Raw genomic sequence first — 20,239 nt, 5'->3', positions numbered from 1 at the left:
CATGATCCCCTATATATATATATATATATATATATATATATATATATATATATATAGTAATTAGATGCTATCTGGTGGCTCATATATTTTATTTTAAGAGTGTTATAAAAATTTATGTTTTCAAAAGACACGTATTTTAATTATCAAACGGGTATTTAATCCCCAGTTTTCAATATAATAATATTTTTTAAAAAGACTTTGTTAGAAAAAACGCAACTTTTATAAAATATGTATCAACTAACGTCAGGCACTTATTATAAGGGTGTGACAATGTGAGTTGTACAAAATGGTTGACTTTGCCATATATACTTGCTCTCCGTGTATTTGATTTGATCGGAATCTAGAAGAGAAAGTGAGGCAAATCAATCTCATAATCTGAGACGTTGGGTTGATTAAAGGGAGTATGAAAGTGTTGGTGACGGGTGCTTCCGGTTACTTAGGCGGCAGACTCTGCCACGCCTTACTCCGTCACGGCCACTCCGTCCGAGCCTTCGTCCGTCACACCAGCGATCTCTCCTCTCTTCCTCCTGCTGACGTAGAACTAGAACTTGCCTACGGTGACGTCACCGACTATTCCTCACTCCTTGCAGCTTGCGCCGGCTGCCACGCCGTCTTTCACGCCGCCGCGTTAGTCGAGCCCTGGCTTCCTCATCCTTCCAAATTCACCACTGTAAATATGTGTGTGTTTATTTATTTTTAATTTTTAGAAATTAATGAATCTGGTTATTGTGATTAGGTTAATATTGGAGGCTTGAAGAACCTCATCCGAGCCTATAAGGAGACTGATACCATACAGAAAATTGTTTACACGTCGTCGTTCTTCGCATTGGGATCAACCGACGGCTATACTGCTGATGAGACTCAAGTAATTACTTCCTCCTTTTTATTATTCCTCTGATTTGCATAAAACTGATCACTTAAAACAATAATGTTTTTAAAAAACCCGTACGTTTTAGCCAGGTAAATTAGGCAAACCGTTTGTAGTTTTAACTGCCACTACTGGCAATACTGCTTTTTACCGTCGTACCGGTTTAAGCGCAAGGTAAAACTTTTGGTTTCAACTTTAAAGTAAAGACTTTAAGCGGCTCGTATTTACCTCCGATTAAAAGTTTTAACCTGGCTGCGTTTCCTATTCCATGGAATCCATCAGTTCCTCTTCCTGCCATCGAAACGGTTTGTACACTTATATTTTTAAAAAATTGAGTGCTTTTGGATTATATTTTTTATACGAAATAAACTTTTGGATTATTTTTTGAGTTGATGTTGTGTTTTGGCGGAGCCAGAAACTTTTTCCTATGGGTTCGGAATTTTCAATGCTTGATTTTTTTTCCGGTGTCAAAGTTTTTGTGCCAGAATGGGTCGGGTCGGGTTGATCATTCAGTTAGATAAATAAAATGCAATATCACTATCATAACAAAAATATATCGTTAACATTTAACAAAATACAAAGTCATTAAATATAATGACATTGCATATTATAATTTTTGCTTACGTGTTTGCATGTTTTGAAAAATATCTTCAATCGCGACTTTGAAAAATAACTCATTCTCAATACAACAAACACAAGCATCCTTCATATAATCGTTACCCAAATGATTATGCAAATCCGACTTCACATGCTTCATTGAAGAAAAACACTTCTCAAACGACAACAGGCAACAGGTTTTGGTTGTTACCGATGGTTGAAACCTTGAGGCGAACGGCGAAGAAAAAGTTGATTGGTTGCTGAGTCCTGGCCGATGTTTTTATTTGTTTATTAACTAAGCTTTTTATAATCAATGGGTTCGAATATACTTTTTTAAAACACGATAATGGGTTCGATCGCTGAAAAAGAATGGGTTCGCTCGTTAACTCATCACTATAGGTTATATATAAAACCGAAAAAGGACCGGGTCCGCCACTGGTTTTTATAGAATTATAGGGTTAGCTAGTCAATCCTGTTGACCGAACAACCGGTACAAACGGTTGAATCAATTTTTAACCCAACCCGGTATGGTTTAAAAAGCGGTTTTTAAAACATTGTATAACATGGTAATCCAGCTGTGATAACTAATCATCATAATGATGCTCTTGAAATGTTAGTGGCAGTTAGTTTATGCTTTAAGTGAATCTAATAATATTAATCTCTAGGCTTTTGGTTCTGTCTGTGTTTATTGACTTGATAAAATTTGAGGCTAAATGGAGTTGTATGTGGTGATAGATGCATTCAGCCAAGTTTTTCTGTACCGAATACGAAAAATCAAAGGCAGTTGCTGATAAAATTGCTCTAGAAGCTGCAAAGGAAGGTGTACCTATAGTGGCTGTTTATCCTGGAGTTATATATGGACCTGGTAAAGTCACTGCTGGAAACGTAGTGGCTAAAATGGTAATTTTCATAAATGACTTAATTAACTTAGAATACCAGTCCTTCTAGTGACATATTATCTGCGCTATGATCCATGTCGTTAGCATCTTTTAAATGTAGAGATTATTAATGTCAAGTTCATGAATTAGGAGGTCAATGCCATCGTCAAGAAAAAAAGTCACTAAATAATAACCAAGTTTCATAAATGTTTCATTTAGGTTATTCAATTTAAAACGAATTAAAAGTTTAGTTTTCGTCCCTAATAACTCCTTGAGTACCAAGGTCAAGATTTTGTCATATCATGGCATGTGGTTTTAATTCATTAACCCCTTTTGTGTTTGACACTAACTTTGTTAGATTTATCTGTTAAATGGAAGTGCATTTTAGTCCTTTTACACGAGGAGACAAAACTTGGTTACTATTTCATGATTTTATACCTAACTTTTTACATCCATCTACATATTTGTTTTGATATATGGAGAAGCAAGTACTAAAAATGTGATAGTTTTATTATTTATCAGATTGTTGAACGGTTTAACGGACGGTTACCTGGTTACATCGGTTATGGAAATGATAAGTTTTCTTTCAGTCATGTGGATGATGTGGTAGATGGCCACATTTCAGCTTTAGAAAGAGGTCAACCAGGTCAAAGATATCTTCTTACGGGTGAAAACGCATCTTTCATTCATGTTTTTGATATAGCTGCTGCTATAACTAACACAAAAACACCTCGCTTTAAAATTCCGTTGTTCGTGATAGAGATTTATGGTTGGTTATCGGTTCTGCTCGCGAGATTAACCGGAAAGCTTCCATTTATCAGCCCCCCGGTATTTTATTTTCCCTTGTTCATGCTTTATTTTACAATATTTTATGGTAGAAGTAGAGGTGACAAAACACGCTGATAGGGTAAGTTGGGTAACATGTAGGACTGTAAACAAACTGAACATTAAGTGAACCGTTCAGTAGAAAGTTTGTTTATGTTTGCTTATTTAATAATCTTGCGAACATGAATAAATTTTTTTGTTCTTTTTTGTTTTTTCATTTATGCTTGTTTATGTTCGATCGTTTACATTCATTATGTTTGTTAGTTTACGTGTGTTCAAGTTCGCTCGTTTATGTTTGTCTATATATTTAATTAAATGTTTTAGACCCACTGCAGTTTTTAGGCTTGTAAACGAACCGAATGAACATGAATGGAGTATGTTCGTGTTCGTTCACCAAACAAATAAGAACACAGACAGTTAAATGAACGAGGCTGTCTTCTTCGTGTTGGTTCGTTAAGAAAATAAACAGGTTCATCTTTGTTTATTTTCGTTAACTAATAGTATCAACGAACGGTTCGCAAACGTAAACGAACATAAATGAATGTGTTCATGTCTGTTCGTTTATTAAGTAAATGAACGTATAGGAACTTCTGCCGAACAGTTCACGAAACTGTTCACTGAACTTTTTGTTTGTTTACAGGCCTAAGAATTCCGTATAGAATCATTATTTCTTTACAGCAGACAGATTGATCATGGTCACGTTTAATTTTAATTGGTGTTCCCTCGGTTATGTTTATTAATCTATGTTTGGCTAAGTTTGTTCGTTTACACTATTAACAAATGAACATAAAGAAGCACGAACACACTCATTTTATTAACGAACAAACACGAACAAGAAAACTCTATTTGTTTAATTGTTCGTGTTCAATCATTTGTTCGTCAAAGTTAAACGAACGTACATAAACATGCCACGTTCGTTTACGTTCAGTTCGTTTACAAGCTTAGCTACATAACTAAACAGGTCATTTTTATACGTTGGTTGAACATGATAAAACCAATTAAGATGTAAATTTTTTTAGTTAACCCGTTTGACTCGTTCCATTTTTAGTTACTTTTTTTTTCTTCATATTTTACCTGTTTGGCATGAAATCCAACAAAAACAAAGTATATTGACACGTTCATGTTTAGTTACTTATTTTATAAATAAAGTTTGACCTGTTAACCAACTCATTTGACTCGTTCCTTTTTTGAAACAGACCGTGTCGTGTCTTAGACACCAATGGGCTTATTCTTGTGAAAAGGCGAAAAGAGAATTGAACTACAAGCCCCGAAGCTTAACCGAGGGTCTAGAAGAGGTTCTTCCATGGTTGAAAAACCTGGGGGAGATCAAATACTAACAAGATACAAGCAAGATATTTTTCTTGTATTACTTGTAATATAACCTTTACTAAATATGTTCAAATTAGGGGTGTGAGTTTCGGACATGACATGAAAAAATAATACATATTTAATAGGGATTAGTTGGTTTGGGTTTAACCAAAACGGGTTTGGGTTGAGCCTAAACTGGTCGGTGTTTTATTTTTATATGTTTTAATAGGTAGTTTGTCTTAACTAAAAAGTTTAAAAGAGTAGTTTCGAGATTTTGTATACAAAATCGATTTTAAATTTTGAACTATAATTTTATTAGTTTAGAGTATAAAAAAACATGCAACAGAAAAACTGCTTAAAAAGGCAATGTTTGTAGGTCGACATGTGATCACGCATGCCATGTTTAGGTATTCGTCTGGATCCACTAGCTTGTTACATGTTTGGATTCGTGTCCGCTGTCCGGTTCAACCTGCCTACTAGGCCATATTAACCCTAAAAAATAAATGGATGTTTCTTATTTGGCGATTCGTGTTATAATATAACGAGTAGGGTGTCTGCACAATAATGCGGAGAATAACATAGGTTGTTAACTAACCGATCTGAGCCAAGCCATGGCTAGTTCGAACTTGACTCAAACTTCATTCTAAGTTGGTGAAGCTAGCTAAGCTCCAACTTAATTGTCATAAAAGCCAAACACATAACTTACTCTTACCGATGTGTTAAAAATAAAGCTTTAATTAGTCAAATGGTTGAGTACGTAGGTTATATAATCTATTAATTTTTGCAAAGGTTTAACTTGAATTTACGAAGTAGATGGTTTCTTCACTTTTGTTTCTCCATTCATGTGGGACAAAGAAACAATGATTAACGGTAATGGAATCAATTGTTGTAGGGGGGGGGGGGGGGGGGGGATTGTGGAACCAATTGTTGTAGGTATTGCTGAGATCTCGTAATTGAATTGGATTTGCGTATGACAAATTTGTGGATATGAGAATTTGGGCCGTTGGTGATCGCTAGTGACGATGACGGACTTATGGTTCTGTATATTTTGGCCGGCGAAAGGGTTTGGGAACCGCCGTGAATTGGACCAACTAACACCCGAAATGGTGGAGTTCCTAGGTTCTGTCAATAGAAGAATAAGTTGGAAAGGGCCATGGCGGTGGCCGGTTGCCAATGGTGGTGGTGGCCAGATTTAATGTGGGGTGTTGGTGGAGTGGTGGTAGGTGTGTTCTAAACCAAATTACGTTTGACAAATTCTCATCCCACCCATATCTCTAAACCAAAAAATACACTAAAACTCACTACATTTTCTCTATCTATTTTAGCTAAATGTATACCTTTATCGTTATTTATTCTATTTCCCTCACTCACAACTACTTTAAAAAAATATTAAAAAATTATAGGGGATGAACAATATCTTTTCAAATATACAAAAAAATCATTACATTTTCTAATATATAAAAATTTTTCACTCACAACACCTTAAATCACTCTCTAAATTATAAAAACACTCGTCACATAAAATAGGAGGTTGAATGAGAATGTTCTAAGGAAGAGAGATCGTAGAGAAGGGAAAAAAATGAGCGGATGATAGGCCTTTTTCTCATTTTATTATTAATTTTTTTAATAATAAGGGTAACTTAGTAATTTTCTCATTAACTTAAGTCAAAATAAGCTTAAACAATTATAAGTGGATCTCATGTCACACGCCACGTCATAAAAGTTTATCGGGGTTAATTATTTTTTTGATCGGGATTGTTAATGGTAACAAAATTAAAAGTTGGGATTACCATTGGTCAAAGTGATAGTTGAGATTATTATTGGCCCCAACCAACGACGAAAATGCCGGGAAGCAACTGATTGGGGTAGCTCGCAAGATACTATTAATGTTAATGTGACAATATCTAATCATTTGAATCAAAATAATCCATGAACATCAAAAAATCCAAAGCATAACATTATCCCAAACATAAACATCATGATAGTTTTGTTAATATCCTAAAGTCAAAATGCTATTTGCTTTGTCTTCAATCATATCATGTTAGTACCTGCAACATGTATGAAAATAAACAATTTAATCAACACAAGGTTGGTGAGCAAAATCAGATTTTGATATATATAATTATAAAAAATTCAGTTCTCATGTGGATGTGTAATCATAACAATAATAACAATTAAAGTCTGTTCATCATGACACTAAGTGAAACTACTAATACGGGCGTAAGATCTTACTAATGAGAAAGATAGGGATGAGGCCACCAATTATAAAACAATAACCAATTAATCACATTACATGTTACAAATAATTGTGCAATACACGTAAACGCATATATTAGAATTGTGGTTGAGGATGTGAAATAATAACAATGAGGTATATGACATACATGTTGTCCCCAAAACAATAAAACTAAAATGGGGTGTGAATTACTCACCTTAGAAAGTCGGCTAGCGAGAGAAAACAAGTAAATATGAGAAAATCGACCTAAGCCAGCTGACCAAACCAAACTCGGCAATACCCTAAAATATAAAAAATAATCCAAAGTCAACAGTAAGTTAAACCGAACAGGAATCGCTAGCAAAATTTGAGATTTGACATAGACATAAAGAAAACGAATCTTAAGCGAGTGTTTGGTTCATAGTCTGTCCGAATGTCGATATGAGTTCAGATTTGGGTCCAACATGTCTAAAACATAATAACAAGTATAAAACATTGAAAAAACAGAAGCTAATTCGGGTCAATTCATAACGTAATTGAAAAGCCCCAATTTAGTTCTTAACATAAACTAAATAATTTTAAGGCTCGTTTAACATGATTAAGTATCAAAACAATACAAAAATGAATTAAACAACATAAATTACTAATAAACACTCGATTTCATTAATGGTAGAGATCTGAAAACAAACCCGAGTATGATAAACAATTACAAATAACGAACCGAAAATTGACGGATGTCAAAAGCATGCCTTACATGTGTTCACCATTGATGAGCATGTGGCACCTGCTCAGAGGTTCACTGCTTCATATGAGACTATTTCTGACGACGATTAGCCATAAAGTTCTCCGTTACAACACATGGAGACTGAACACCAAGAAGAACAGATTATCCCTGCTGCTGATAAGTTGAAAGACTTCAAGATGTTTAAAGATCAGCTCCAGTCGATTGCAATGAAACCTCCTCATTCATTCACCGCGACACAACATGAAGATCTTCCTGAAGAACCAGCCACTGATCTCATTCCACGAAAAAGAAGAAAGAAAAATCCGAGACTGGGTGTGCTGGTTACTGAAACTACACCACCGAGCCAACAACAAGAACATGAGTCGGAATGTACTAAGACTCGTGTTTATACAAGTCCATCTACTGCTGAACCTCAAACTCAAGAACAGATCTTTGATGATATTGCTCACGAGTTCGAGTTTAAGGCAAATATTCAATCTGCTGATGAGCCATCGGGATCTTCTAACCCGATTGGTTAGTCAATATCTAGCGCTGTTGATAAGATTGCTCACATTCTTGTTATGCATGATACATTTTTGCAAGATAAGGGTAAGGGGATAACCTTTGATGCTAAACCTGTTGATATACAAGCCTTACAACGACGAGTCTTTGAACTTGGACAAGACTCGGTTGTGAAGGATGTACACATCCAAGAGCTTGAAGCCAGCAACACTGATAAAGATCTGAAGATCAATGAACTTCAAGCTAACATGGGTGGTCTCACCGCTATATACTAGGACCTCCAACAAAAGCTTATTCAAAGGTTTGGAGATGAATTCAAAAGTGGTGAAGACATTGCTGCGAAGACACCTGCTGATAGTCAAGGTGGTAGTTCCAGTGCGCGTCCTGCTTCAAACATTGACGTTTCTGAGACACTGGAACAATACATTACCGCCCATCGAAAGACAGCCGAGCAAAGTGAAAGACTTCAAAAGAAGATTATGATTATGAAAATTTCGAACCAAAATGTGGAGTCTTCTGATCGCCCTGATAAGGTTATTATTAAACTTCAAAAGGGTTTTTCTGGTAAATACGGTGATCGATCAGGCGTCGTGTCTTGGGGTTTTGATATTGACAAAGCCATATGGTGGGTCAAAAGAAGGTATGGGAATACCGAATATTATAGGAAAATATGAAAGATTTTGGTTTGTGGACGAAGGTAGATCTTAGTGACTTAATCAATGCTCCTTTCCAAAGCCCTAACAACGACAAAAGAGCTATAGATTTTTGGAACTTTTTAAGAAGTCAAGTGGATCGGGGGTTCCCAGATATTACCACTGCATAATCTTTCTTGAAGAAAGCAAAAGGGGTAAGAGATACGAAGACAAGAAAGACGATGGTTTATGTAATGTGGCCAACCACGAACAAAGCAAGTCATATTCCGTTATCTACCAGAATTCCCGATGGTTCGTTGAATGAGATGAAGTTATGGACGTATGACGGTGAGACAGCAACAGTCATCGTCGTTTACAAAAAGGTTAGTTTAGATTTGTCGATCCATGTGATTTTCTGAAGTTTGGTGAGAAAGATATTAAGACTCTTAGCAAATTTCAAATCATGTCTGAATTGTTGTTTGAGCCAGCTGCTAAAGAGTACACAAGGATGGTGGGGTCGATTATCAGAAAAGGTCTATGGGCCGGTGAATCCAAGGAAGTAGACGCAAATATTCTTGAGCATGATTGAAGATGAAGATACAAACCAAGGGGGATATTGTTGGGCTAGCTTTAGTTTGATTTGTACCTTGTTTTGGGCTTATGTGTAAACCGTGATCTCTTGGATCTCGGTGGGCTTTTGGTTTGTGTTGGGCTTAGGTGTAGTGCCTATATATTCAATGTATCTAGGTTATTGTATGGTTGGCCGTTTATAACAATGGTGAACGAGATATCAGTGTAATATTGTGCTTAAGCACCAGACGTAATAATACGTGTGTTTTGAAGCATATTGCTCGTGTTCTGTGTGTGTTTGATTGTTTTCCTTGAATCATCTCTTGTTAGTTTCCGCATAACAACGAGATTGTTTGATATCACATTAAAAAATCCGTCTAAAGGACTTACATTCTACACTTCATTACATCATCAATTGCACTATTAATCAATAAAACACTATCGTTATGAAATCCGCACATATTGATTGGCTGAAAGTCGTAACCATAATACGATTCGAGACTTTTCAAAAACCTTACACCTCGCTCACGAAAATCGATGTGCCTTTTTTCTCTTTGATTTTAAATCATTTCGCTTTTGTGCACTTATCGGATCCTTAAAACCATGGCATTACCGAATCCACTATAGATAACCACAACTGAACCCTTAATGGGTCTTAGCTGAGAACCGGTTTAACTCGGTTTTGGTGCTAGCCGCCAAACTTCATTATAGCACACAACCACATCGACACTACCATCGACCATCACTACTGAACACCATCATAACCTCCATCGGCTCTTACACAAAGCAAAACCACTCATAAATAAACTAAATCGGTAAAACTTGGAGAAATATAGAACAAGAGCCTACCGATGTTTATTGGGTTGAACCCATGCCTAGCACCGCTGTGAACCACCGTCACCGGCTTGATCTTCTTTCCCTCGCTTCTCTCTCTCTCTCTCTAGTCGCCTTTCTCTTGCTACTGCACGTTGTAATATAAGCAAAATGTTCCCCCCGGGCCTCTCGCTTTTGCTTAACTACACTAAACCCCATACTAGACATACTTCTTATCCAAACACTTTTTCAAGTAGTTCCTTCTTCCGAGTTAGTTCCGTTAACACGTGCCTTTCCATATAAATGGAATTCCCAAATAAACCCTGATTGTTAAACGACCGATGATCGGGGGTGTTACACATTAGGATGCTTAGAGCATTATCTGCTCCAGATTCACCTAAACTAGACAGCCAGACAAGAAAATCCACCTCATTGGTTGGTACCGACTTAAACTGATTCAGTGGTGGCGCGGCACCCGAATAACTTTTCTTTAACAAACCGAACCGGTCATTGTTTCTGTTTTGGATAAAAATCAGCTAAGGATAATGTATCCAAATCTGTCAAGTGAGGTATAGTGCTAACACGATAGAAACGAATGTATAATCGAAATCTTGGTAAACACAATGATTTGATCACGAGGGAAAAAACCCTTGATTATGATAATCTTACTTCGGTAAAAAACTAGCAAGGTAATCTTCGGTCGAATTGCTTCGGTCAAGGATTAACAATGTAATCTTTGGTCGGATGGTACGTGATTATAATAATCTCCAGCACAAAAAACCTCGGACGGTGAAAACTATCACCGTCAAGTTTATTAATGGTTAAAAGAAGGTTACAAGTGTTATGGAGTTGATGATCAACGAATGCTATATGTGTGAGTACAAAATATCTTAACAACTAGGATACGTGAGATTGTGTGTGTTCTAATGTTGATCTCGACTTCGTATATAAAGAAAACTACATACAAATAACTAACAACTATGCCCTATAATCTCGCTAGTCTTCCACTCTCTTCCATCGTGCTATTTGACCACGTGCTAGCAGGCGTTTGATGACGAAATAAGCGGTAGACTAGGTCTAGGAGCCGTTGAGGTTATTTAAACATCAATCTTTATACGAAATCGTTCATCAATAACTATGTTGAATAAGGATCCTGGATTCATACTTCAGCTAGAAAATACTCCATGAGGATAATTGCAAGTACTTCTTCAAGAATAACATATCTCGTCTTCTAGTACTCAACAATCGGTCTTACTTCTCGCTTTAGCTTAGTCTTCAATCTTGACCATATGCTATAGATGTCTTATCTAGAAAGCTGGATCTTAGAGTTATTACACTTGTCTAACACATCACCATACTAAAACAAATAATACCGAGGATCTTTGATCCTTTATATCATGATACATATCTCAAGGATAATCTATCCATAATATAGTTAAGGATTAAGGATCCTCAGCATAAAATTCATGCCCTAACAATTGCCCCCAAAATGGCGGGTGATAGTGGAACACAACTGTCATTTTGAAATTCAAACTTCTGCGAAAACTGATAGATGGGACGGTTTTGCCAGAATATTTACCATTTTAACCCCCGAGTTAATAATAACCGTCTATATATGACGTCCTATATCTTTGGTTATAATCATATCTCCAGCCGACGCATCAGGTATCCTTCCTATTCTTTTCTTATTTTATTTAATCATGTCTGCTGCTTCATCTTCTTCTCATCTGTCTCCCTCTAAACCTTCCGAACAAACCTCCGACGACTCCAAGTTATCGGAAATGGAACCACAATGCCTCATAGCCAACCCGTCTGCCGAGATTTGTAAACTCACAGATCCCGAGATCGACAAGTTCCGTTTGTTGTTTCCTCCGAAAACCCTATTCTGACTTTACGAATCCAGTATCCGTTAAGACGTATATTCCAAAGTCTGGGTGTGTTTTCCGGCAGCTCCGTTTCTGATCGGCTACAAGTACCCTTTTCCTCCTTTCACTCAAAGTTTCTTCGATTCCACCGGCATATCCTATATACAGGCTATGGCCATGTTTTGGAGGGTTCTGAGCACTATCGAGAGAATCATCGAGGAGCAAGAGATTGACTTTGGTCTTCCAGAGTTATCACACTTGTACACCCTTACTACCCACGGTCCTGCCTAATTTATCTTCAAATCCAAGCCTCGACAACCTCACCCGATACTAAAAGTCACCTTAAACGATTCCTTGTGGAGGAATCAGTTTTTCTTTGTAAAACGTAACTCAATACCAGGAGGAATTGATCTTCCTTCAAAGTGGGTTAGAAAGGGTAAGATCCTGGATCCTTAACAGGATCCTTGATGCTTTAACTTTAATTCTGAAACTTCCTTTTTGTTTGCAGTTGAGAACTTTGCTTCTTTAGGCAAGTTACCTGGCACAGAAGAGAAAACAAAACGGTTCCTAGCACTGGATACCAAGGTTAGAACATTTCAAGCCCGATTCATCAAAGCTTTTTGCGAGATCTCCTAGGATTCGAATACGTCAAGTAAGTTTATCGAAAATATTTAAATAAATAACACTGTATAGAGTACTTATCTGTCAACCGGATTTATGTAGGTGCTAAGAAGTCTCAAAGGTCTGCTAGCAAGTTCTCTCTAGAAGATATCGACAGCATGCTCACTCCTCCAGATGTTAAGAAGGAAATCCTCAAGACGGCCACCAGTTCTGAACCCAAGAATAGAGCTAAGTCCGCTGCTTCGAAGAGAAAGAGGTCCTCCGATCCTGAGACCCATTATGATACAGTCCTCTCAGTAAGTATTTTGTATCCTGAAATATTGAATTTAAGGATCCAATATCCTACTTATCCCGATTATACGGTTGTCCACATGCTATAACTGCCTTTAAAGAGCATTATGAAAAGATCGTCGGTCAGATGAGTGACAAGCTATCTGCGTTAGGGAATGCTGTGGTCAACAAGGACAAGGCTTTGGCCCAGCTCAAGAAACAGCTCGAGGATCAGGAATCCACAACAGAAATCCAGCGCCAAGAGGAAATCAAGCAAGCGACGGAAGATGCCAAGATGTGGGCTGCCAGGTCAGTGCTTCAAGCGAGGATTAAGATGGCGACAGAGGCCAGTGATCCCGCTTTTGATAAGGCAACCTGGAATGTGCTGAAGTGGAAGGCTAGCTTGGCAGCTCTCGGTGGTGATGAGGATATTGAGATGGCTGAGGAGGATGTTGCTGGAACAAGCGGGGTAAAAGATGTGATTGAAGGTGGTGAAGGAGTTGGTGCTACTAAGGGTGATGATGCAGCATAAGTGGGCGATGAAGGATATAAAAGACAAGGCCCGAGCCCACTTTTTTATTTTGTGTTGATGTTTTTCTGAACAATTTGCTTTGGTTTGTAATAAAAAATAGTAATTAGGATAAAGGATCCATGATCCTTTAGACAATTTGTGGGGGTGACAAAGGTGGATGGATCCTCTTTTTGTGGGGATGAAGTCTTTGTTGCCCCTGTTTTTAATTTTCCTGGATGGATGATCCATCTTTTGCATGGTGAAGTCCGAGTAAAGAATTTTGGATAACTCCTGGTGGCTTATTCTAATTAATACAAATCTTTTGAGTATTTGCATGTTGTTTACTTTTAATAGTTTGTTGGATATAACTTTAGTATTATTGATAGTTTTGATAAATAATCTCAAGTAAAAGATTTTAGGATAAAAGATCCTTACGAAGATTACTTAAGATAGAATACCCTTAAAGAACAAACAGTAGGATAAGGTATCCTTAAAAGTAGGTAAATATTTTTGTAATAAAATATCTTCAAAGGAATAACCTTCTAAGTTGAAATATCCAAAATTATTGCAACTAAGATAATACATAAATTCATTAATAGAGATCATACCAGAAGGTCTAGGTAGACCAAAGTTACCATAAGTACCGAACTTTCAGTGATCCTTGAAGGAATAACTTTAGAGTTCTGGATCTTTAGAATTTTGATCCTCATAATGAACTTAGAAAATCTGTTGCAAACAAGTTGTAGTGTTAAGTGGGATTAAACCCATTAAGCTAGGGACAAGCATATAAAATTAACTGGGGACAAGCCCGTGCAACTGGGGACAAGCCCAAACATGAGTTAAAATGGGGACAAGCCCAAACTGATGTTAAACTGGGGACTTGCCCAAACCGGGATTTAGCCCAAACGTGAGATAACGTGAAAACGTTATAAACCTTAGCTTACATGAAAATGTTAGAAACCTTTGTCTTGAGATAACGTGAAAATGTTATAAACCAGTGGTATGGTACGTCTACCATAACTCATAGGATCCTCCATATAGCCGAAAGCAACGAAATTGTCAGCCACTAAGCGTGTACTGGTCCCGCCACCATGAACTATACGTTGGATAACATGCGCTCCAGGCGAGAGTGTAGAAACTCTATTTATAAGAAAGGTGAAAACCTTTAAACCTTGGAGGATATGACCATCGGGGGTCATATCCAAACATGGGTTAGGCCAAGAGAAATAGGATAATACCTCGAATGAAAAGGAGAGGTGGCCAGCCTCTTGAGCATTAAGTATATTATTATAATCCTGTATTGTTACTCAAAACTTGGAAAAGATAAAATGTTAAGAATATATTATCCTTAAATCAATAATAAGAAAAAGAATAATTGATCAGATAGCTGTTACCGATTTTGGGGATCCTTGATCCTTTTAGGAAAATATATCCTACTAGGATATTGGATCCTGATCAGAAAAAATACTTCTTGAGGTGGAAAGCATTCCATGCTCTTGGTAATCTATTGCCTTCCATTGTGAGAAAATGATATGCCCCATTTCCTGCCTCCGACTCGATCTGATAAGGTCCTTCCCATTTGGGTGCTAACTTCCCATCAGCCGGATTGGTCATGTTTTGGAAGGCTTTCCTCAAAATTAATCTCCTTCTAGAAATCTCCTAACTCTTATGTTTTTGTTATATGCCCCAGCTACCCTTTGTTGATAAGCTGCCATTCTGATCTTGGCTAGGACTATGAGTTCTTCTACAGTATCCAAGTCTTCGAGAAGGATTTCTTCATTGGCTTCAGGATCACGGATACTCGTTCTTGCTGTAGGAACCACCATCTCTATTGGGATTACTGCTTTTGATCCAAATACCAACGAAAAGGGTGTTTGGCCTGTTGCATTCTTGGGTGTTGTCATGTCGGCCCAAAGAACATAAGGTAGCTCTTCGGCCCACTTTCCCTTCTTGGATCCTAGTTTCTTCTTTAGGTTGTTGATGATGATTTTGTTGCTAGACTCCGCTTGACCATTAGCTTGAGGATGCACTAGAGTAGAAGTTATCATCTTGATGCCCCAGCTGTCACAAAAGTTAGTGGTTCTTTTCCCGATAAACTGGGAACCATTGTCACAGATAATTTCCTAGGGGATACCAAATTTAGTAATAATATTTCTTTTAATGAAAGATATCACCTCTTTTTCGCGTACTTGGACTAAAGCTTCTGCTTCTATCCATTTTGAAAAGTAGTCCGTCATGCAAGCATGAATACTCTTCCTCCAGGTGCCTTAGGTAGTTTGCCTACAATATCCATACCTCATTTCATGAAAGGCCACGAAAAGGATATAGGATACATGGGTTCTGCTAGCTGGTGGAGGATGTTTGCATGTCTTTGACAAGCATCACATTTCTTTGAATATTCCATTGCATCTCTCTTCATTGTTGGCAGAAATATCCTGTTCTCAAATTCTAGAAAACAGGGCTCTACCTCCGGTGTGATTACCACAGTCATCTTCATGAAAATATTTGAGCACCTCTTGGATTTCAGGATCCTCAATGCACCTCAAGTATGGACCTGCAAGAGATTTTCTGTATAGGATTTCATCTAATAAAATGTATTGTGATACCTTGATTTTGAAGGATTTGGGATTCTCGGTAGTTGGAATCTCTCCTGTTTGAATGTACTTCTTGATCAGAAGGATCCATGATTCTCGGTTATTTAAGGATAATGGATCCTAAAGTATAATTTCTTTGTCATTCGTTATTTCCTCAACTTCTTGTTCTCATATTGCTGGTGAGAGAACATGAATGATTGGAATCTTTGTGTCTTCTGGAATTTTTAGAGATGAGGCTAAATTTTCCAAAGCATCTGCCCTAGCATTTTCTTCCCTTGGTACCTGATCAATGCTAAACAATTCGAAGGATTTTGCTAATTCCTTCACAAGTTCTAGATATTTGATTAGTTTATCTCCTTTAACAGCATATGAGCCATTAAAGTGGTTAGCAATTAATAATGAATCTATATATACTTGAGGATACCTGATCCTCCTGCACTTAGCTAATTGCAAACCTGCGATTAAAGCCTCATATTCTGCATCGTTGTTCGTTGCTTGAAATTCACAGGCTATAGACTGGGGTAATATGTACCTGTGGCGATTTCAGTAGGATCCCCAATCCTGTTCCTCTTACGTTGGATGCTCCATCTGTGAAGAGGATCCAAGGATCCTTAGTTTTTTCTAGTTGTTGGGCCTCCAAGTCAGCTTCTATTTGTAGGTCACTAGTGAAATCAGCCAAAAAGTCCGCTAGTGCTTGAGACTTGATTGCCGTTCTTGGCTCGTATTGGATATCATATCCACTTAACTTCACAGCCCACTTGGCCATTCTACCTAATAACTCTGGTTTCTAAGAACATTCTTCACAGGATAATTAGTTCTCAAAATAATAGGATGAGTTTCAAAATAATGTCTCAATTTAGTAGAAGCCATAATGAGTGCAAGGATTAATTTTTCTAAATGAGAATACCTGGCTTCTGCATCTAGAAGACTTTTACTTACATAGTAAACGGGATGTTGTTCACCTTCATGATCCTTTACCAAGACGGCACTTACTGCATTTCCTGAGACAGCAAGATATAGATATAAGGATTCTCCATCCACGGGCTTCATTAGAGCTGGAGCTGAGGATAAGTAATCCTTTAAGGCTGTAAGAGCAGCCGCATGCTTCTCTGTCCACTCAAACTTCTTATTCTTTCTAAGGATGTCATAAAAGTCTTTGCATTTCTCGGAGGATCTCGAGATGAACCTATTGAGAACGGCTATTCTTCCTGTAAGCCTTTGGACATCCTGGGCGTTTGTAGGAGACTTCAAATTAAGGATGGCTTCAATATACTCGGGGCTTGCTTCAATTCCTCTTTTAGTCACCATATATCCCAGAAACTTTCCAGCCTTAACACCAAAGTGGCATTTTGACAGATTCAATTTCATGTTATACTGGTAGAGGATATTGAATGCTTCTTCTAGGTCTCTAAGGTGATCCTCAGCTTTCTTCGACTTTACCACCATATCATCTATGTATACCTCCATAGTCTTTCCCAACTGATCCTTGAACATCATGTTGACTAGTCTTTGGTATGTTGCCCCTGCATTTCTTAGTCCAAACGGCATAGCAGTATAACAGTATATGCCGGTAGGAGTCATGAATGATGTATCCTCCTGATCAGATGGTTCCATCTGAATTTGTTGGAATCCAGGGGAAGCATCCATAAAGGTAAGCATTTCATGTCCTGCCGTTGCATCCACCATGGAGTCTATATGTGGTAATGGGAAAGGATCCTTGGGGCATGCCTTGTTTAAATCGTAAAATCGACACACACCCTCCACTTTCCATTCTTTTTTGAAACAACGACCACATTAGCTAACCATCGAGGATACTGAACCTCTCTGATCATACCGGCCTTAAGAAGTTTTTCAACTTCTTCTTGTATGATCTCATTCCTTTCAGGAGCGAATTTTCTTCGCTTCCGATGGACGGGTTTAACAGATAAATCAATGCCTAATTTATGAGTAATTACCTCTCTTGAAATACTTGTCATGTCTGAGTGCTTGAAGGCAAAGGTAGATTTTCTTCGCCCTAAAAATGATACTAAATCCTCCTCAATCTTATTGGGGATACTGGATCCTAGGAACACTTTTATCTCTGGATCCTCGGGGTGCAATGATACTTCTTTAAGGTCTTTCTCCCGAGCTTCCAGCACGTCCCTAGGATGTTGCTTTGATTGCTATGCTATAGTTTGCTTGGTTGTTGGCTTCATTGATGAAGAATAATAGTTCTTGGCCTCCGCTTGGTCACCAACTATCTTCACCACTCCCCAAGGAGTAGGTAACTTGATGCATTGGTGATAATTTGAGGCTACTGCCTTCATTCCATGCAGCCAGGGCCTACCTAAAATAACATTGCAACAGGAAAGGTTATCAATAACACAAAATTTTTTATATGAATTTAACCCTTCGATATAAATTGGGAGGTTGATGTCCCCCAATGTCTTTTTGGTTTCTCCACTGAAACCGACTAGCACTGATGTTCTAGGGATGATCTCTAAATCTGGTATGCTCATCTTCTTGAGGACATCGTGCTGGATAATGTTGACCGAGCTCCCACCGTCAACTAGGATCCTGCGCACATAATGGTTAGCGATAAATAAAGTAATAATCAAACCGTTATGGTGAGGATCCTAGATGTTTAGTTTGTCTTCCTCATCGAATAAGATCCTTTTGTCTGTCGTTAGAGTGGTGGATACTATTGGTTGGTCTCTGTTATCCATCTTTATTTCTTTGGAAAGTCTTCTTGCTGCAGAGAAAGAAGTTCCACAAATGTCTGAACCTCTAGAGATGAAATTCACCATTCGAACATCCAGCTCATCCTGGTGAGGATCCTGGATACTTGAGTTGAAGAAGACTCTTTGATCAGTCACTCGAGTAGTGGGTATAAGCGGCCTTCTTTCATCATCTAACTCGAATTCTTCTGCGGGACAAGAAGTTTGAATCATGCTGTATTCTCTGGAGATGAAGTTGATCACGTGAGCGTCTGGTGGTGGTGGTGTTGCTTTTTGTGGAAGATCTTCAAGATCCTGGATCTTGGATTTCTTCCTTCCCAAGAGTTCTTTAAAGTAACCCTTGCTGAGGAGGTATCCAATTTCCCTCCTCAAGCCAATGCACTCATCTGTCATGTGGCCAAAATCTTCATGAAAGGCATACCACTTAGACTTGTCTTTGAAGGTGGTCGTCTTCTCATTCTTTCGAGGCCACCTTGCTTTTTCACCCAGATCCTTCATGGCACAGATTAAGCCATGAGTATCCACGGAGAAACAATAGTCGGAGATGCAGGGATAGTCTTCATCATCATCCCCCTCTTCGAACGCTCGTACGTTCTGGTTGTTGAACTTGTTATACGGTCTTGTGTTGTTGTTCTTGAACGAGAATCCTTGATTTTTGTCAGAGGATTCTTGTTTTGTTTGATTCCCCAGACGATCCTGGATCCTCTTGTCATCTTTTAACCATATGAGTCTGAGCACCTTGTTTCTTACTTCATCTAGAGACCTGCAAGGAGTCACCACAAGATCATCATAAAAGGGGGAGCCCCTCTGAAGTCCCATCTTGAAGGCCTCAATAGCCGTAGCCATATCAAGATTAGGGATTTCTAGATCTTCCCTACCAAACCTCATAACAAAATCCCTAAGGGATTCATCGTTCTGTTGGATAACTTGGTATAAGTCACTAGTTAACTTTTCAAATTTCCTGCTACAGGAAAATTGGCTGTTGAATAAGTTAACTAAATGAGAAAAAAAAAAGTAATTGAAAAGGGAGGAAGACTTAGCAGCCATTTTAACGCTGATCCTGTCAATGTAGATCCAAAGCCTTTGCACAAGCAAGCTTCCTTGAGTCTCTCAGGAATAGGATTGATCTCCATCCTTTCTCTATATTGTGCCACATGCTCTTCAAGATCAGTGGTCCCGTCGTAAGTCTTCATGTTGGGAGTTTGGAATCGCTTCGGGATTTCAGCATCACAGATAGGTGGAGCAAATCTGGATAGCTTGTGGCTTCCCTCAGGTATCTCGGGAATTGGTTGTATCACCCTAGGAACACTGGATATCATATCCTTGAGCTTCTGTAGCTCATCGTCCATTGCTTGGTTAATACCTGCATCCTACATGGAACTACGATTAGCTTCTAAGGACAAAGGATCATACAAATTACCCCTTTGCTGGCCGAAAGTTGGCATCTCGGATGAGTATCTGGGATAAGAAGAGTCAGCGATAGGAGTAGGAACACCCGACGCGATAGTCTGCATGGGAATGAAATCTCCTTCATGGACTTCGGAGGATCGTTGATGTTGGATTCCCAAGGATCCTTGATTGTGAAGGAAGGATCCTTGAGGTTGAGAATTATAGGATCCTTGGTGATATAACCCAGAGGACCCTGGTGGAATGATGAGTGATCCCTGCTGGAATAATGAGGATCCTTGAGCCTGTTGACCCATTGATCC

The 20,239-nt window shown here is 38.3% G+C and overlaps 1 protein-coding gene across 1 annotated transcript; it reads left to right on the top strand.

The window, feature by feature from the left end:
* The first annotated feature begins 383 nt into the window (after positions 1–383).
* Positions 384–4,621, top strand: LOC143616276 (uncharacterized). The gene is made up of 5 exons (XM_077089150.1): positions 384–670; positions 737–865; positions 2,201–2,365; positions 2,866–3,171; positions 4,365–4,621. Exons 1-5 carry the CDS (start codon positions 404–406, stop codon positions 4,503–4,505), a joined length of 1,008 nt encoding a protein of 335 aa, XP_076945265.1. The 5' UTR covers positions 384–403; the 3' UTR covers positions 4,506–4,621.
* The last annotated feature ends 15,618 nt before the right edge of the window (positions 4,622–20,239 follow it).

The sequence above is a fragment of the Bidens hawaiensis genome, unplaced genomic scaffold (genome assembly GCF_021521415.1).
Source record: "Bidens hawaiensis isolate Kalapana, Puna unplaced genomic scaffold, B.hawaiensis_p1.1 tig00046439_1, whole genome shotgun sequence".
Taxonomy (NCBI): domain Eukaryota; kingdom Viridiplantae; phylum Streptophyta; class Magnoliopsida; order Asterales; family Asteraceae; genus Bidens; species Bidens hawaiensis.
Note: the sequence above shows the minus strand (reverse complement) of the source record. Positions and strands in the feature narration are given on the sequence as shown.

Bases quoted from the DNA above. Each gene is read 5' to 3' on its own strand.
- LOC143616276 (XM_077089150.1), top strand. From the start codon at position 404: ATGAAAGTGTTGGTGACGGGTGCTTCCGGTTACTTAGGCGGCAGACTC. The intron at 671-736 runs GTAAATATGTGT...TATTGTGATTAG, and splicing joins ATCCTTCCAAATTCACCACT to GTTAATATTGGAGGCTTGAA. The intron at 866-2,200 runs GTAATTACTTCC...ATGTGGTGATAG, and splicing joins ATACTGCTGATGAGACTCAA to ATGCATTCAGCCAAGTTTTT.